General features: G+C 37.3%; 1 protein-coding gene across 4 annotated transcripts; it reads left to right on the top strand.

Moving 5' to 3' along the window:
• Positions 1 to 391: 391 nt before the first annotated feature.
• Positions 392 to 10,990, top strand: LOC108672211 (protein RER1). 4 transcript variants are annotated; one of them, XM_018159863.2, is made up of 6 exons: positions 392 to 450; positions 5,041 to 5,121; positions 7,607 to 7,811; positions 8,222 to 8,352; positions 8,942 to 9,025; positions 9,369 to 10,990. In XM_018159863.2, exons 2-6 carry the CDS (start codon positions 5,041 to 5,043, stop codon positions 9,462 to 9,464), a joined length of 597 nt encoding a protein of 198 aa, XP_018015352.1. In that variant the 5' UTR covers positions 392 to 450; the 3' UTR covers positions 9,465 to 10,990. The 4 variants fall into 4 exon arrangements, with proteins under 4 accessions (XP_018015352.1, XP_018015344.1, XP_018015360.1 ...); XM_018159855.2 differs by lacking the exon at positions 392 to 450 and adding an exon at positions 457 to 605; XM_018159871.2 differs by lacking the exon at positions 392 to 450 and adding an exon at positions 796 to 814.
• Positions 10,991 to 15,827: the final 4,837 nt, after the last annotated feature.

Raw genomic sequence — 15,827 nt, 5'->3', positions numbered from 1 at the left:
GCCAGCAGTCGAATGGTTGAATTAAATACGTATTCAACCATGAGCAGTCGGCTAGAACTAATTACCTTGAGCCGACCGATGGCCATCTCTCTTCAATTGTTTCTCCATCAGTTTTTTCACTCATAGGCCCAGAAAATGATAAAAAGAATATTATGGTAACGATTTGAAGTTCTCTCTAATGTAGGTACAAGAAAAACCTATACAATGCGCAGCCTGATTTGATCCTAATCAAAGCACGCTTTGATCGCATATCTAAATTGGAACTCGTATATCTTTTTTTTATCTAATTAGTTTTCGCATGTTATTTAGAACATAATTTTTAAATTTATTTCATGCAGTAGAATTTTATCGTGTATTTGGAGCCAATGGTGAATATCTACTTCATATTAGTTGACCCCTGGAAATAACGTTCTGCTGTTTGTTTACGTTGCGGAGCAGTTGCACAACCTGGTGAGGACACGTCTGCCGCAACCCAGTGGTCTTTGGGACGAGTTTCGTTCACAAAAGTTTCGGCTATATTGTAGACTGTGTAGAGTAAAATCATTTGATATTCTTACGCATGTTACTATAATACTAATTTTAGATAAAATTCATCTAGAATAATTGTAAGTTTGACGACGTATTAAATTATGTGCATAGTACCTATTCTAATTTCTGATAGGCTAATCATGATTCATGACTGATTCCCTTTTCCAGGATGATGTAATGATCATCAGTGAGACAGTGGTCACTGGTCAGTGACATCAGTCACATAACTGACATTGACATTTATCATGTGTCATTAACATCAAAGTAAAATTGACCATTTTCTGATGTAAGCAGTAGAATTCTGTCAGATTGATAATTTTACTATCCCACTAGTTTGAATGAAGAGGTATAGGTAGGTACTAGTCTGGAAAAGTCCTATTTTTGTCTGAAATATCGCGGCTCTAATATCATATAATTTCAGTAGGTATGAAATCTCGCTTCCAACGTACCGGAAACCTTACTTTTTTTCTAAATAGTTGGCTGAAGACTGAGAAATATATTAAATGCAAGAATTTCAATCTAAATGTGTCGGCAAGATCTTCTGAAGGCAAAAATTTTGCCGATAATGCGTCGCCGTAGGTCTTTAAATCTTCGTTCACTCTCTGCACAGTGGGATTCATGGTTGAAATAGTGATGTCATACTATTGCGCGCAATATTTCCACAAGCACAAAACACTAGGTTTGCATGAAAATGTTAAAATCCTCAGAGCAAAAGTCCACGTCACCCCACACTCAGGATGATGTATGTTTTTGGTGAATTTTCCCGCGCATTTTCACTTTTTTTAAGCTATTGCTGTGCACAGTTGGCGCAATGTAATGAAAATTGATTCTCTTCGCGCAATCCTGGCCATCAATTCTATGTTGCGCTGCCGTGCACGAGCAGTTTGTGGAGGAACAGATGTAATACTCACATTACTCAGTACAGTATGCCTTTAATTATCTTTCAATAATATATGATTTTTCTTGATACAGAAATTTGGTGAATGAGAAATCTAGAACTTTATTTTAGAAGAAATTTTCTCCAAAGTCGTATGGCAACACTGAACACCATCTGTTTACATTTCATATGTATAATAGCCGCAGTTTACGATTACCATACGTTCCGTATCCGACAAGGCGGACAAGCGGATGAGTCAGAAGTAACCCGGACATGTCTTACATTTTATTATTGTCAGTTCGACTCGCGTAGTCAATATACTCGCGTATATTGTCGACTAAAGTACGGCGCACGGCGCATTTTTTTTACCAGCATAGTACGGCGCACCGCGCAGGTCGTTAAAATGACAAAATAAATTCCCGCTCACCTGGCACATCTTCCTGACCATGGACGTCACCCAGTGAGAACATCGAAATGCGTGTCTAAGTTGATAGTTGACCTTGCTCTACCAAATAGTGATGAACTGTTTGTGTTGGAAGAATATTATGGTTTGAGACTTTTAAATAAGTCTATGAATATATTAGGAATCCTTTAAGTATATTTGTATTTGCTAACTTTAGTAGTAAATAAATTGATACATGATTAAGTCAAGAGACGGTTTAGACACATAAAAACTAATTTCAGCACAGCTCCGAATTAGACACACACAGCTCGTTCCAAGCTGTGTTGTATTTTGATACAGCTCAAACAGGGCATTGGAATTCCAACACAGGGCGTCAGAATTACGAATTACGGTTTTGAAGTACTGGCTGAATTAGTCTTGCAATATGCCAAATTTAGTCACACACAGCGTCAAAATTCAGCAATTTTGTAGATTTGAATTCTAAAGGCTTTTAAATAAATATACAGTTTGTGACATTTCATCAATCATCATTGCTGGCAAATATTGTTATGTTTTGAGAGTGACGTAAAGCAATCAAAACTTGAGTTGCTCATACGGTGATCTTTTTATAGCCATTCATTTCTTGCTACGTCCTTGAAGTGTCGCAATATGGTGTGTTTACCCTAATTACTAATTAGGAAAATCAAAATTACTTATTACAGGAATTTTGTGACTCCAAAGAGACAAATTTCATAGGGTAAATGTGGTATATTCCGACATATTAAGGACGCATCAAGAAATGAAAAACTATGAAAAAATAACCGTATGCGTTACTCGAGTTCTGTTTGCTTTACGTGACTCTCAAAACACCACACTATGCGCCAGCAACAATGAAACGTCACAAACTGTTGCCATATTTATTTAAAAGCTTTTAGAATGCAAACCTACCAAATCCCTATATTCCAACGCTGTGTGTGACTAAATTTGGCATGTTGTGAGACAAATTCCGGCTGCGCTTCAAACTCTACTAATACGTAATTCCGACATCCTTGTGTTCAAATTCCGATCGCTGTGTGAGCTGTATTGGAATACAACACAGCTTTGAATAAGAACACTATTGAATATTGAGCACTACTTAATTAGGCTTTTAATTAACAGCTATTAAGCTTTTAATTAAGAAAATTTTAATTTATTCACATAGCTTGGAACAAGCTGTGTGTGTTCAATTCAAGTTGTGTCAGAATTAGTTTTTATGTGTCTAAATCCGTTTCTTAACTTAATCATCTATTAATTTATTTACCACTTGAAATCACCAAATACAAGTAAACTTAAAGGATTCCTAATATATTCACAGACTTATTTAAAAGTCTCAAACCATAATATTCTTTCTACACAAACTGTTTATCACTATTTGGTAGAGCAAGGTCAACTGTCAACTTTGACCTATTTTTCGATGATCTCGCTGGGTGACGTGCACTGTCTCTCTTTGGATCTCAACATTTTCTGGCCAGATGGCCCAGACCTAGTGTTTTGGCAATAGTTTGGCGCGCAAAGGTATGACGTCACTATTCCAACCATGAATGAATGCGTGGAACTAAGTCGAAGCTTAATATAAAGGAAAAACTAGAGATGTGTCAGAATTACCCACGATGTCGGAATATACCGCGTTTACCCTATGCATTACTGCCAAATGGGGTTATAAGCCTAAATAAGGGACAGGCAGAGGCAAGGTAAGGGGTTAATTGGGACAGTCCTCTGCCATGGCATAAAAATGTTGTAGCTGCAAAACTAATTAAAATATTGCTAAATTTAAAATAGTGGGGTAAACTTCAACATTTTTCATATTTATTTTGTATGTTACATAAAGGAAGTTAAGAAATATACATTACTAGCTCCTAAAAAATCCATGAAAAAATGTTGAAAAGTAATAATTTGAAAAAGTACTTCTGTTAAGTGGTACTTATGTTCTGTCGCAAAAAATATATTTGCCCTATTAAAAAATTTTGCTTGAAAAAAGTTGGGCCCGTGGGCCCTGGCAACATAACTGGTAGAATAAAAAGTAATTAACCTAACCTATGATTGATTTCTCCAAAAAATATGATTTCTGTCTGTCACTCAAATATTCCTAAATTTTTTAAGTAGGATTTTTACAAAAATTTTTTGTTATAGATAATACACTTGACCCAATTAAAATGGTGTGAAATTACATGCTGTCCTGTAAGCTTACAGATCTATACAGCTGCTGATATGAAGCTTGCAGTGGACAAGGTTGTTTTCAATGTTAATGGCATGTCAATATCAATAGAGGAAAAACAACTACAAATCACAGAAAATATAATTTATTCTGCATCTACATCATCTACAAAGGAAGAGGAGGACTTTGGAGTACTTGTAGTAATATTGATTGATGAGTACACATTCCATGCTTCAAATGTTTTAAAATTAAGTTTTATTTCAAGTGTCCCAGATTACCCCGTTTGCATTTGATACTTTTCTTTTGCATCTGACATCTTGAAAATAGTATAAAGAATTTTTTTTATATACCTACCATACAATAGCACTTGCAAAGACATTTAAAATGAGCCGAAATTCTTTTATGAAATGTTTCATGGTAAGAAGTTATTAATAAAAATGCTCAAAATTGTTCCTTATTACCCCGTTTGATGGTACAACAAGAAAAATCCAAGGAAACTCTATAAAGAGGATAGCATCGGGACAATATAGATTCCTTTGTTCGTTCTCAAACACAACTGTGCTGAATTGACTGGTTGGTTATGATCAAAAATGATCAGAAGCCAGAGGCCTACTTATGCTCTTAAGACAAAATTGGCATGTCTGCCTTTTCATGGTTTGGTTGTGATCCACATAACATTCTTACCCCTTTTTACACTAGTGTGGAAAATATCTGATCTCTGATCTCCAACTGAATCTGCATACAGGACAATTGTTTTACCTTAAATATGCTGTAGCGGTGATTAGTTATTTATCAATTCTTATATAAAAGTTTAAATTGCCCTCCTATTTAATTATTTGAAAAAAAATTTAAGATGTTATTTTTAAAAGTCAAGATAAAAAATGAGTTATTGAGAAAACTATGTGTAAAATGAAACATTTTTTGTATAAGGTTGGTAGAACAAATTGTCAATATTCACTCCGCACCTCTGTGAATTAACTTTGGTTTGTTTTTTTTTTTCCAAAAATGTCTTATCAAGAAAATGTCATCAAACAGTAATGTCTTTTTGATTTTGTTCAGATGATGCAAGACGTTTTGGAGCCTTCTGACACCCTGAGCCAGCCTGGCCTCATCCAGAGATTTGGCACATCCATCAGTCGGGTGAGCTTAACTCTTCCAAACCTATTTGTTTCAGGAAGGTTTTTTTTAACTTTTTTGTTTCCATATTCCTGTAAAAATGGCTAGCATGTGTGCAAGGTAAACCATGAATGTAAGTGTGGAAGTTAGGGTGCTCATAATTAACCATGCAAGTCCTTAATTTTTATTGACACGTTTATATGTTTATTGACTATTCCTATCAACTTATTTATCTTCACTATGTGTGACATGAAGCGCTGCTGCAATGATGAAATGATAATTTTTAGTTTGCTGACATTGTGGAGTTTTATATTTTAGTTGTCAAAAAATACAATGTCTGAAGAGAGACATTCTAGTCAAGCTCTTAAACCTTATTTTTAGGAATGATCAGATGAACACCGTGTAGATTTTCTCATTATTATTATTATTATGCATAAAATTTTTGGGTAGTTGACAGGTTTTCTGTTGACTTTTAAATTCATATTTCATATGTTAATCAGACAATCACCTTAATTTTGAGAAAGGAGACACATCTTGGATTCTGAGAATGATTGCTAAACAATCTCCTATGAGTACCTATGTAGCAGACTCCATTATTCAACAGCATCTTATGGAAGTTAAAAAAAATTACATGAAGTTATCAACTTGATCTAGAAAATACTGAGCTCATCTGCAGTAGGTTGCTTTTGTAGTCACAAAATCGGTCACAGAATAGAAGAGAAGTTTTAGTCAGTAGCATGATGAATACAGTGGATGTACCACGTAAGAATGCAACACATGCCGCATTAAGTCCATGTGTGCACAAGCTTGATTTCTGAGTTTAACCAGGGCCCTATCAAGTTAATAAGGTCATACTAACCTGAACAGCTGCTGTGTGGAATGTACAGGATTTCCTAATTGTTGTGTAGGTAGATTTCAGGAAATGCTATACCCTGAATGTGGAGAATGCTAGGTGGCCATAGAAGCCTGAGTTTACCTTAAGTGGTAGGAAAATGAGAGTGTTGCTTTCTGGGGCCTTATTGGAGTTGGTAAGACAGCAAAGACCCAGTTGAGTTGGGGGTGATGAGTAGCCATCCCTGGGGACTCCTGTTCATACATTGTGTGTTGATGGTAGGTATATATCTGCAGTACCGGTAGAGGCATGACGCCTTAATCCTTTGAGGTAAAGGAATAGCTTTTATCTTATATGTCCCTATTCATTTGTAACATACTATCAATATATCTTTATCTTCACCACATGGCCTGAATGAGATAATTTCATTTATTTTAATTTTCAACTTTGATATTAAACATTTGACAAATTTTTATATGTAATGGGTATTAAAATTAGTCATTTATGCTAGTTAGTAGTAGTATTTGCTAGTAGCAATAGTAATATTTATATAAATTGTACCTAACTAGTAATTAGTTTTTTCCATTATCACATGTTTGCAGAGGTCATGTGATACACCACTTTATGGGTTGTGTGTTTGAACTCCCACCTGTTGTATCTTGAGTGCCTTCTGTGCTGATCAAGCATTCAAGTGTCAAGTGCTCTAGATAAGTGAGTCCAGATACCAGCATCCTTACGGTCACAATCACAAGCTCAGGGCATGAACTTTTAGTTCTTTTGGTGTCTCTTTACTGTACACTCCTATGAGTCCTGCTTAACCTGTTGTTGATGAGTGATCAGCCAGCCTGCTGTTGATGAGAAAGTCCAATCTTGACAATCTCTTTATTTTTTAGTTAAAAAGTTTATTGATTCTTCTCTCTGTATTCTATTTTAAATATTTATCCAGTTGCTAATGTTCTATGGCAAACCCTTTATCATTTATTTAAGCTTTGAATGCTTTGTTTGGTCTTATAGCTTCTTGAAGGCCAATTGTTAATCACAGTTAGTCCACTTTTGAGAGATTGTGCTGTCTGAGGTAGTTGTTGTGCTACCATACCTGCAACTAAGTTGCAAGTTAGAGTTCATGATGCGTAACTGGCTGCACATGGAGACTGTGATGGTAGGAGACGCTCGGCATCGCTCCTTCTCTCACAGCTCTGACCATAGGCTTGCAGGCAGCTCCCATAAGTCTCTATCTCCTCAATTGCTTTTTCATGTAAGTTGCATCACGATTCTTTGCAGGGCTGCTGGACTCAAGAAATAATGCTTGACATTCTGGAACTCATAAACTCTAGGGCTTTCTCTATTGTATTTGATCAGGTTAAGAGGTATAAGCTTCATTTATTTTCTGAACTATTTGATCTATTTGATCAGGTTAAGAGGTTTAGGCTTATTTATTTATTTTAACTATTTGAAGTTTGATCTGGTTAATATGTTCAGGCTTTATTTTATTTATTTGTTCATTTATTTTAACTATGCTATTTGGTTCAATCCGGTTGAGTAAACTAGTGATTGTTTCACCCTCACAATGTTAACTTCATAGTTTATGTTCAGTCAATTGAAAAATTCTAGTAAATTATTACTAAATTCATATGGTATGTTTGAAATAATATAATAATTTAGTAATTTTTATTTCAGATGTACCAACACTACCTGGACAAATGGACACCCTACACAAAATGTCGATGGGTGTTTAGCCTGGCGTTGTTGGGGGTGTTTCTATTGCGGATATTCATGCTGCAGGGCTGGTACATTGTGTGCTATGGTCTGGGTATATACCACCTCAATCTCTTCCTCGCCTTCCTCACGCCTAAAATAGATCCTGCCTACATCAGTGATGATGGTGAGTAAATGCTTCCTGGCAGCTTTATTCTTATCACCTATACAATTCTCAGTACAAATTAAATGAAATTTCTTTCTTTCTTTTTTCCACGTCAAATGACAGAAAAATGTATTCTGTTATGATGGGTAGTCTGCTTTTGTTTACTACAGTGATGTTATTGTTGAAATTGATGTTGTATATAAATGACGGTATTGTTTTTCGTTGATGAATCATACAAAATAAATTGATGGATCATAAGTTTCTTTTTGCTTGATAATGTATTTTTTTTTTTCAGTTGATCATAGTATGAGATGGTTTATATTCTGCTTTATCAGTTATCAAAATTCTGCTTATCAGTGAATACTTACGTATTGCTGGTAGGGTAATTTCTTTGTTACTGTTGTATGTGTTAAAAATAAAATGTTTTCCAGACGATGGCACAAGCCTGCCCACCAAAGCCAACGAAGAATTTCGGCCGTTCATGCGGCGTCTTCCCGAGTTCAAGTTTTGGTACAGCATGACCAAGTCTACTGTCATAGCAACTTCATTAACATTCTTTCAAGTGAGATATCCTTGCACTGGCTTCTCAGTTTGGCCTTCAGAATTAATCAAAACATCTACTTTAATATCACAGTAACATAATTCTACAGCGCTGTATCCTCAGAAATGTAATATTTTTTTGAAGAGTAATTGTGATGATTTGATTGCATTGCATTCAATTTGATTCGTTATTAAAACGTTTTCCAGCATTTGTCTCCTACCTCAAATTGATTTGGAATTAATTTCAAAACTTTGAAAGATAATTACTATATTTGTACCTGAAATGGTTTGGAAGTAGTTATTGACGCTTCTCAAATTCAACAATACATATGTCAATAGTCAATTCCTTCAACCAAGTATACAAATTAGATATTAAAACCTAAGTTAATCACTTAGTTGGGTAGTGAAGTCAACTGTGTAAATTTATTCATATGAATCAATAATACGCATACACTCAAATTTTAGAATTGTTGACAAACCTGCTCTTTGAAACATTTTCATTTTAAATATAGTGAATTATATGAACATATTTTTCTGAATTTTCTGAATTTTTCTCTTAAGAGTAATTATTTTCTTGATAGATAGTTTTAAAATGTGGTGTTTTTGTTAAGGTTTTCAACGTACCAGTGTTCTGGCCTATCCTGGTGATGTATTTCATCACACTCTTCTGCATCACCATGAAAAGACAAATTAAGGTGGGTTGCTATTAACTTGCTAATGATTTATTGATTTAGTAATTAATTTCTCAGATCCTCAATATTTTTTCAAATGCGTCTTTTTAGATTAATTCATGTGTCTTTGTAGATTAATTTTATATTGTGGCCGGTTAATTGATATCATTTGAATTCTTGATTTCTTTGTTAATGCCAGGTATTTCAAACTCTCTAGTTTGATTGTTTCGTTAACATACTATTATTTGGTGATCTGATGCGCACTAAATTCTGATTGACTCAACAATTTAAAAAATGATGTTCCATGTGCAGCACATGATAAGATACAAGTACCTGACTCTGTTAACACCTGATGTTCCATGTGCAGCACATGATAAGATACAAGTACCTGCCATTCAGCTTCGGCAAGCCGCGTTACACCAACAACGACGCCAACGGCGCCGCCAAGCCTGTCCCTGATTGACGACCTCAGCGCGGTCGATGAGCGCCTCGCATGCACGGCACCAAACTTGTAGAAACTTTACTCTTTATTACGGCTTGCGATTATCTTAATCTTCTCTTTCACTAAGTACTAAGCCCTCAGTTTTAGTCTATTTGTTGCAGAAATATCCCCAAATTTTTTTTACTACTTGGTAACGGTATGTAGGCTCTGAATTACGTGGGTTAATTAATGTGATCACATTGTAATTGAGTCACACTCACGGCATAGTTGAAACTGGAACATTTTGTTGTTGAAGAATAACTTGATTTTGTGATGTCTAATTGTGTACAGTATTGTCGCTCATGTCAATTGGCCTTTTCAATTAATTGCAAAGCCTCTGCTTCTTAATTGAAATTATCGCTTATGTGTCCCTATAGCAGGTCCATAAAGCACGTCAAAGTTTCGTGATTTCATCGTAATTGAAAATATTGAGCCCTGCCTGGCGCTGCATGCTTGGATGCCGCCATTCAATTGAAGTTTTTTTTCTTTCTTTGGCTGGTATGAAGTCATGTTTCCACTTTATTGTACATCGTTTCCTCTGCAACTGAAAGAAAAAATCCTGAAGTGTTGACTGTGTAAGTAGTTAAAATTTCAGTACTTTGTAGAGCTTGTTAATATATATATACACTTTCTTGCATTGACAAGACATAATGTGTTGAAGTTATTTTCTTGAATCCATTTACTACGTTCGATTCGAAATTGTATTTATTTCGGTGTACAAAGTTGAAGAGATATTGTGTTACTACTAATGCAAGCAGTTGAGCATTTATCATCTCTTGAGTTAGAAGCCATCAAAGCTCCCGACTGCTCCCGTTTATGAGCTACAGTCTCTCTTATTGATTTGGTTACAAATAACAAATGCAATTTGCGTTAGGGTTCATGTACCTCATCCCTTCCCTTACTTATATGAAATTCTAAGCTCTCGAAAATACGTTAAACAATCTTTTCTTACTCTGAAAGTCAATTGGTGATGGAACATTTTTTTAAACGACCGTATGTTATATATCTTTATATTCTTATAATCATCACTGATCTTTTTTTGTGTAATCGATTGTTTGTTGCCAATACCAGTTGGAATTTTAAACTGGTATTTGCATGTCCGTAACCTGAGTCATGTTGTGTCGTGACGGTCATGCCGTCTTCCCGTGACTGTCTATCGGTTACCCAATGATTTTAGGGCAGCATTGGGGGTTAGAAATGCTTCCTGCAACTGAGCAAGTCTCTGTGTCCGGTATTGCTTTTATCATTGTTGTGGTCACAAGAAAGTTTGGAAGATGAAGAGATTTAGGCTGTAAAAATCGGGCTTTGTTTTATAATTGTTCCTATGCTAGTGTTAATTGTCACCAAACTCTTAGAATATCACTAAACTGGAAGTGTTGCGCACGCTTGTTGATTGTTTCGCGCAAGCCATGCCTCAGTGCTCTGAATTATAGCTGCAGAAAATACAATTGCTATCGTCAGTGAAACTCGGCCTTTTTTCTATTGTTGAGCATCAAATTTAATGTGATGTTGCTGAACTCTCATTTTATACTGTTATGAAAAGTTGCTTACATCTTTTTTTATCTGCTGGGAAAGAGCCTTCTATGACGGGGAAAGGAACCTTCTTACCTTATTTTTCTTTTGCTGGGAGTTGGCTTTCTATCAATAATTATTAAAGTTTCATCACTGAAGATCTATCCTTACTTGAAATATCCAAAATAAATAAAAAATTGCCCGCATAATTTGATGTTATAGCCAGAGACCTCACTGGCATGCTATGATACTCTCCATAAAGTCAATCTCAAGTTTAAACTAAAGTCGATGCAAGAAAAGATGATGGATATTGTTTTAGTTGGAAGATATGACCACTGTCGGCTGTAGTTTCGACTCTATTTAGGCGTTGGTTGTAATTGGTCCTCTTCATTGTATTCAACGGTTTATAATTAATCAAGACTAATCTTCCCTGACTCTTTTTAAGATGGGGTCGACTTAGTCATCTTTGACTGCCTTTTCCTGCCTCCTTTCTGATGGCTGTACCAGTTTATTTAACCCGTGTCTGTGCCCTGACATTCTTGCTTGCTTAAATAATGCTAATTTGATTCAGAGCTCTTCACCTGGGCCCATACTTTCAATACTCGCTAAGTGAACGTAAGTACTTACGCTCTATTTTCTTGTCTATGATTGGTGGATTTTGCTTGAAAGGCCGTCAATGATTGGTTGATGAACTTACGATCTCTTAATTTTTTTTGAAAGTATGGGCCCTGAAAATGATCCACTCGAGAATGTTGTCTTTAGTAATTGGATGAAACAAAAAGATCTTTCACGTGTATTCGCTGCTTAGAAACGAGGACGTTGACGACTATTGCCCATGTCAAAGTGAAAAATTCATGTTAGTGTGCAGCATGTGGTAACGTTCAATCAACGGGTTTCCTAACATTCAAGATTTTGAGAACTTCTTTTTAATGCAAGGAAAATATCGGAAGCCATAGGCATTTTTATTGATGTTATATTATTTGTATTTGCTTTGCAGTATTGTTTTCGTTGAAATAAGCTGAGAGGGATCAATTTTTAATACTTGGAAGCCATCCAACTTGTTCTGGCCATTGTTCTGCATTTTATCCAACTTGTTCTGGCCATCAAACCAATTCGCGTCAAATCTTCTGCTATTCCCTCCGCTGCTATGCGACCAATCCCTCGACTCTAGTATTGTCATCTGACGCTCAGTGCTGATGTGAGTGATGTCCGTTGTACAGTGTAATGGAGCACAGTACATGTTTACGTAGCACCAGTGGTTCAAAGTGGGCTGTAAAGAAATAAAAGGTGGGTTCTGCTTGAACTTTATGCAACCCTTTGCTTTTCAACTTTATTATTCTAGTTTTTTTCTATTTATTATAAACGAATTTTAATTTCCTGTGACTCTCCTTCCAAGAATGGTCGAATTTTCAATCGTTAAAAATCCAAACCATTGCCAGGTCGAGTGTTTGTCGTGTGATTAGTCCATCCCAGCTGAATCATTTTCTGGAAGATTGTAAGTTCCCGTCTGTAGTTTGTGATAATTGACGAACATTGTACAAATCAGCGATAGATTTGGTAATGTGATCGCCATGAAGCACCTGAACTGCGAAGTAACTGGCAGCTGTGCGCACGGTCAGGGCTCTGAACAAGTAAGCTTTTTGGTGATGGCATCTCCACTCTGTTCGGGAAGCCTGATGATATTTCAATGTTAACTTTACGCTTTGAATTTTAGATCGATTTTTCACCATTTGATGTTTCTACTAGCATTAAAAATCCTATTGATGCAAATCTACAGCGGGAATAAGGCCCACATCGATATTCTTCAGGACATGGAACTAACCTGTTGGCAGCGCTGCCGAGTATTGCATACTAAACTAAATAATTTATCACCTACGCGGCCAGTGATGCGGCGTACACAACGGGCTGCACTTCCTAAAACGGAGATTTGAAGCTGATAATTTAATTGAGGTATCGCCCCGGTACTTCGATTGTACTGTTTTAAACGTGGAGGTTGATTGGTCGACTATATAATTGATTCGCAGGTACTAAGAGGCTCTAGAATTCTAGATAGTGCAGTGCAGGCACTTGGCTGATGCACTACACGTCGCAGTGCAGTGCACTGCGTGCGTCATTAAGCTTTGACTCTTCGTATGATGATTTGTAACCTTGATCAAGCGTAGTTTTTATGATTGCCTCGATCGTTTTTATTGTTTGGTACCCTCACATTTCCTAGGGTCTTTGGTGTTAAGTTTTCCTTACATTTGGCATTGTACAGTGAGATGCTAGTAATTTAGGGGATCATTGCTTAATTTATTATTGAAACATTAGTAATAAATGTATTCACAGATTACTTTGTTTTCTTTCGGTTACTATGAGCAATGCTGGATATAACTTAAGTGATTGCATTCAACTCAGATACGTTGATCTAGTTCTTGTACCAGATTGTTTGATCTCGAGTCGTTCAGCCTGAACACGCGACCTTCTTACGTATCTATGGATTAATTTTTGCATCGATTTAATCCGCAGCAATCAACGAAAGGTTACCAAAAAGTCTGCTGCCTTCACAGAACTGTCCCACACAGAGAAGACTCGGAGGGCCTTTGGAAAGTAATGGACGGAAGCGCCTGGGGAACGGCCTGCCTGAAACGTGTCAAATCGCTGCGCGGGCCCGTTTTTAGCGGTGCATAGAGGTAGGAGAATGGTAGTCGGGTTTCTTCTGGAGCAGTCAAAGGTTATGAAACATTTTTGATCTTGTTACTTACGGCGGATCAGTCTTTTTGGAGGGATTACCTGTCCATAATGACCGGTAGACATGATGCCTTTTTCCAGTAGAGGAGCTTAATGATGCCTTTAGGTGATCTTCGATGTGAGGCGCATGAACTGTCGAAACTAAGACGTAGCGGGTATCTAGGGTCCTGGTAAAGGACTGCAAAAACGCAAGGGTCAGGTGGGTAGAGAAGTGTGTCTATTTCAATACTGAGGTGGTATGTAGGAACCATCCTAAAGTGTAGCGGATCTTGCTACAACAGTAGTTGAATATTTTAACTAGCAATTTCAAAGTATATCATAGCGGGATTGCCTCCTCTTAGGGATTGCCTCCACACCAAGAGCTAACAGGTACTAATTGCCTGGTCAGTCACGCTACTCCTGACTTGTCCGGACAACACGTTGCTGTTTCATGCTTTGCCTTTCCTCATGTCACAACTGCCCTGACACACTTCACAAATTCGTCAAATTACCTTCTTCCGTGACTGCAGACACTCCACTCAGGAAATCTCCCAGCTCCTCCTGTTCTCTGCGCACCACGGCTCCACTGGGGAAGCAATCACCATAGCAGCTCACGTTAGCAGAACGGCACCTGGCAGAATCTATTTTTAGCATTGATTGGCAGAATCCAATCTATTTTTAAATAGATTGGCAGAATCCAATCTATTTTAGCGCAAACGATAATTATGCAAGCTTTCAAAAGTCTAACAGCTGGCTCGATTTCACAACATCTGTTCAATTTTTTTTTCAGATTCACTGAAAATGAGTCGTTTCGTTGTTTTGCTCACCTCTAAACTTATTCATAGTTTTAAAACTTTTTAACGTGCCCTCGTAGTTTTGTACAAGACGTCACGACAATCTCTTCGTAAATAAATAATTGAAGAGATTTTACACGCCTAGGGCTCCCCGCGTGCACAAGATAACAAGCCTCTTGATGGCTATAGCCCTGACGTGAAGGAAGAAGGTACTGGTGGTATGGATATCATAAGTAACCAGCTGTACGGAAGGCTTACGCGGGGTCATGGTTGACCTATGCGCGGGTATACGGCTAACTTTTTTGTAGCGGACAACGAGAAAAGTTTTGGCATGACTTGAGCATTCCAGAAACTGAAGGTAAGTCTCCCCCCCCCCTCCCTCACTCAGGTGTCAACACTGCCGCAGCAACACAAATTGTATCGGTGCGTCTCATTTATCACAGTTGATAAAGGTTAATACATTCTATGCTGGCGCGATTAATTTGTTTAAACGCAGATGGGTTTATACGACGCGTATATAGGTCGCCAAAAAATAGAAGATAGGTTGGAAAGAGTTGTGAAACTCACGGGAAGGGTTGTTGCCTGTGGATTTTTAACAAGATTAAAGTTGGAGTTGAGGGAGGGCCGAGTTGTAAGCATCTCGGAGTATGGCAACAAACCATGGTACTTGGATTGCTACCATTCTTACAGGTCCCAGGTCTCAACCATCATTTTTCAATTTATTTATTCCATTTACTTACATTGGCAATTTAAGTATATTACTATTAGCTTCAGCAACAGATCATTGAAATCGCTATATGTTTCGTATTCTTACCATCGCAGAATATTCTCAGCTTGTTGCGGTCTTGGACAGCCAACTCATTGCTCCAATTTTGCTGTGCTTAACCACCCGGCCTCCTCGCCGCCATAAATTGGCGCACAGAGCTAGTATCGAACCCGCGCCTCTTTACTCAACTGTAACCACTGGGCCACCCTGCGGCTTGGCTATCTGACTCTTCAGAATAAATAATAAAAATAACAATAATAACAGGTTCAGCGTTTATTAGGCCGTAGGCCTCTCACCGATTCTCAACATCGTATAATATTCCCAGCTTGTTGCGGTCTACAACGCGCAAGCGCAACTCTGCTTCAATTTTGCTTTGCTTTAATTAACCGCCCGGCCTCCTCGCTGATTCTGACCAGAAACTGGCGCACAGGACAGAGCTGGGATCGAACCCGCACCACTCTGCACCAATCCTGGTACTCTGTGTAAACGCTGGGCCACCCCTTCATGTTTAATTTAATAAGTATGTGCGAATTTCTAATCCAATTAATTAATATGTTTAGTTTA

Source organism: Hyalella azteca, unplaced genomic scaffold (assembly GCF_000764305.2).
Source record: "Hyalella azteca isolate HAZT.00-mixed unplaced genomic scaffold, Hazt_2.0.2 contig12358, whole genome shotgun sequence".
Lineage (NCBI taxonomy): Eukaryota > Metazoa > Arthropoda > Malacostraca > Amphipoda > Hyalellidae > Hyalella > Hyalella azteca.
The sequence above is the reverse complement of the archived record's forward strand: the minus strand, read 5'-3'. Positions and strand labels throughout refer to the sequence as shown.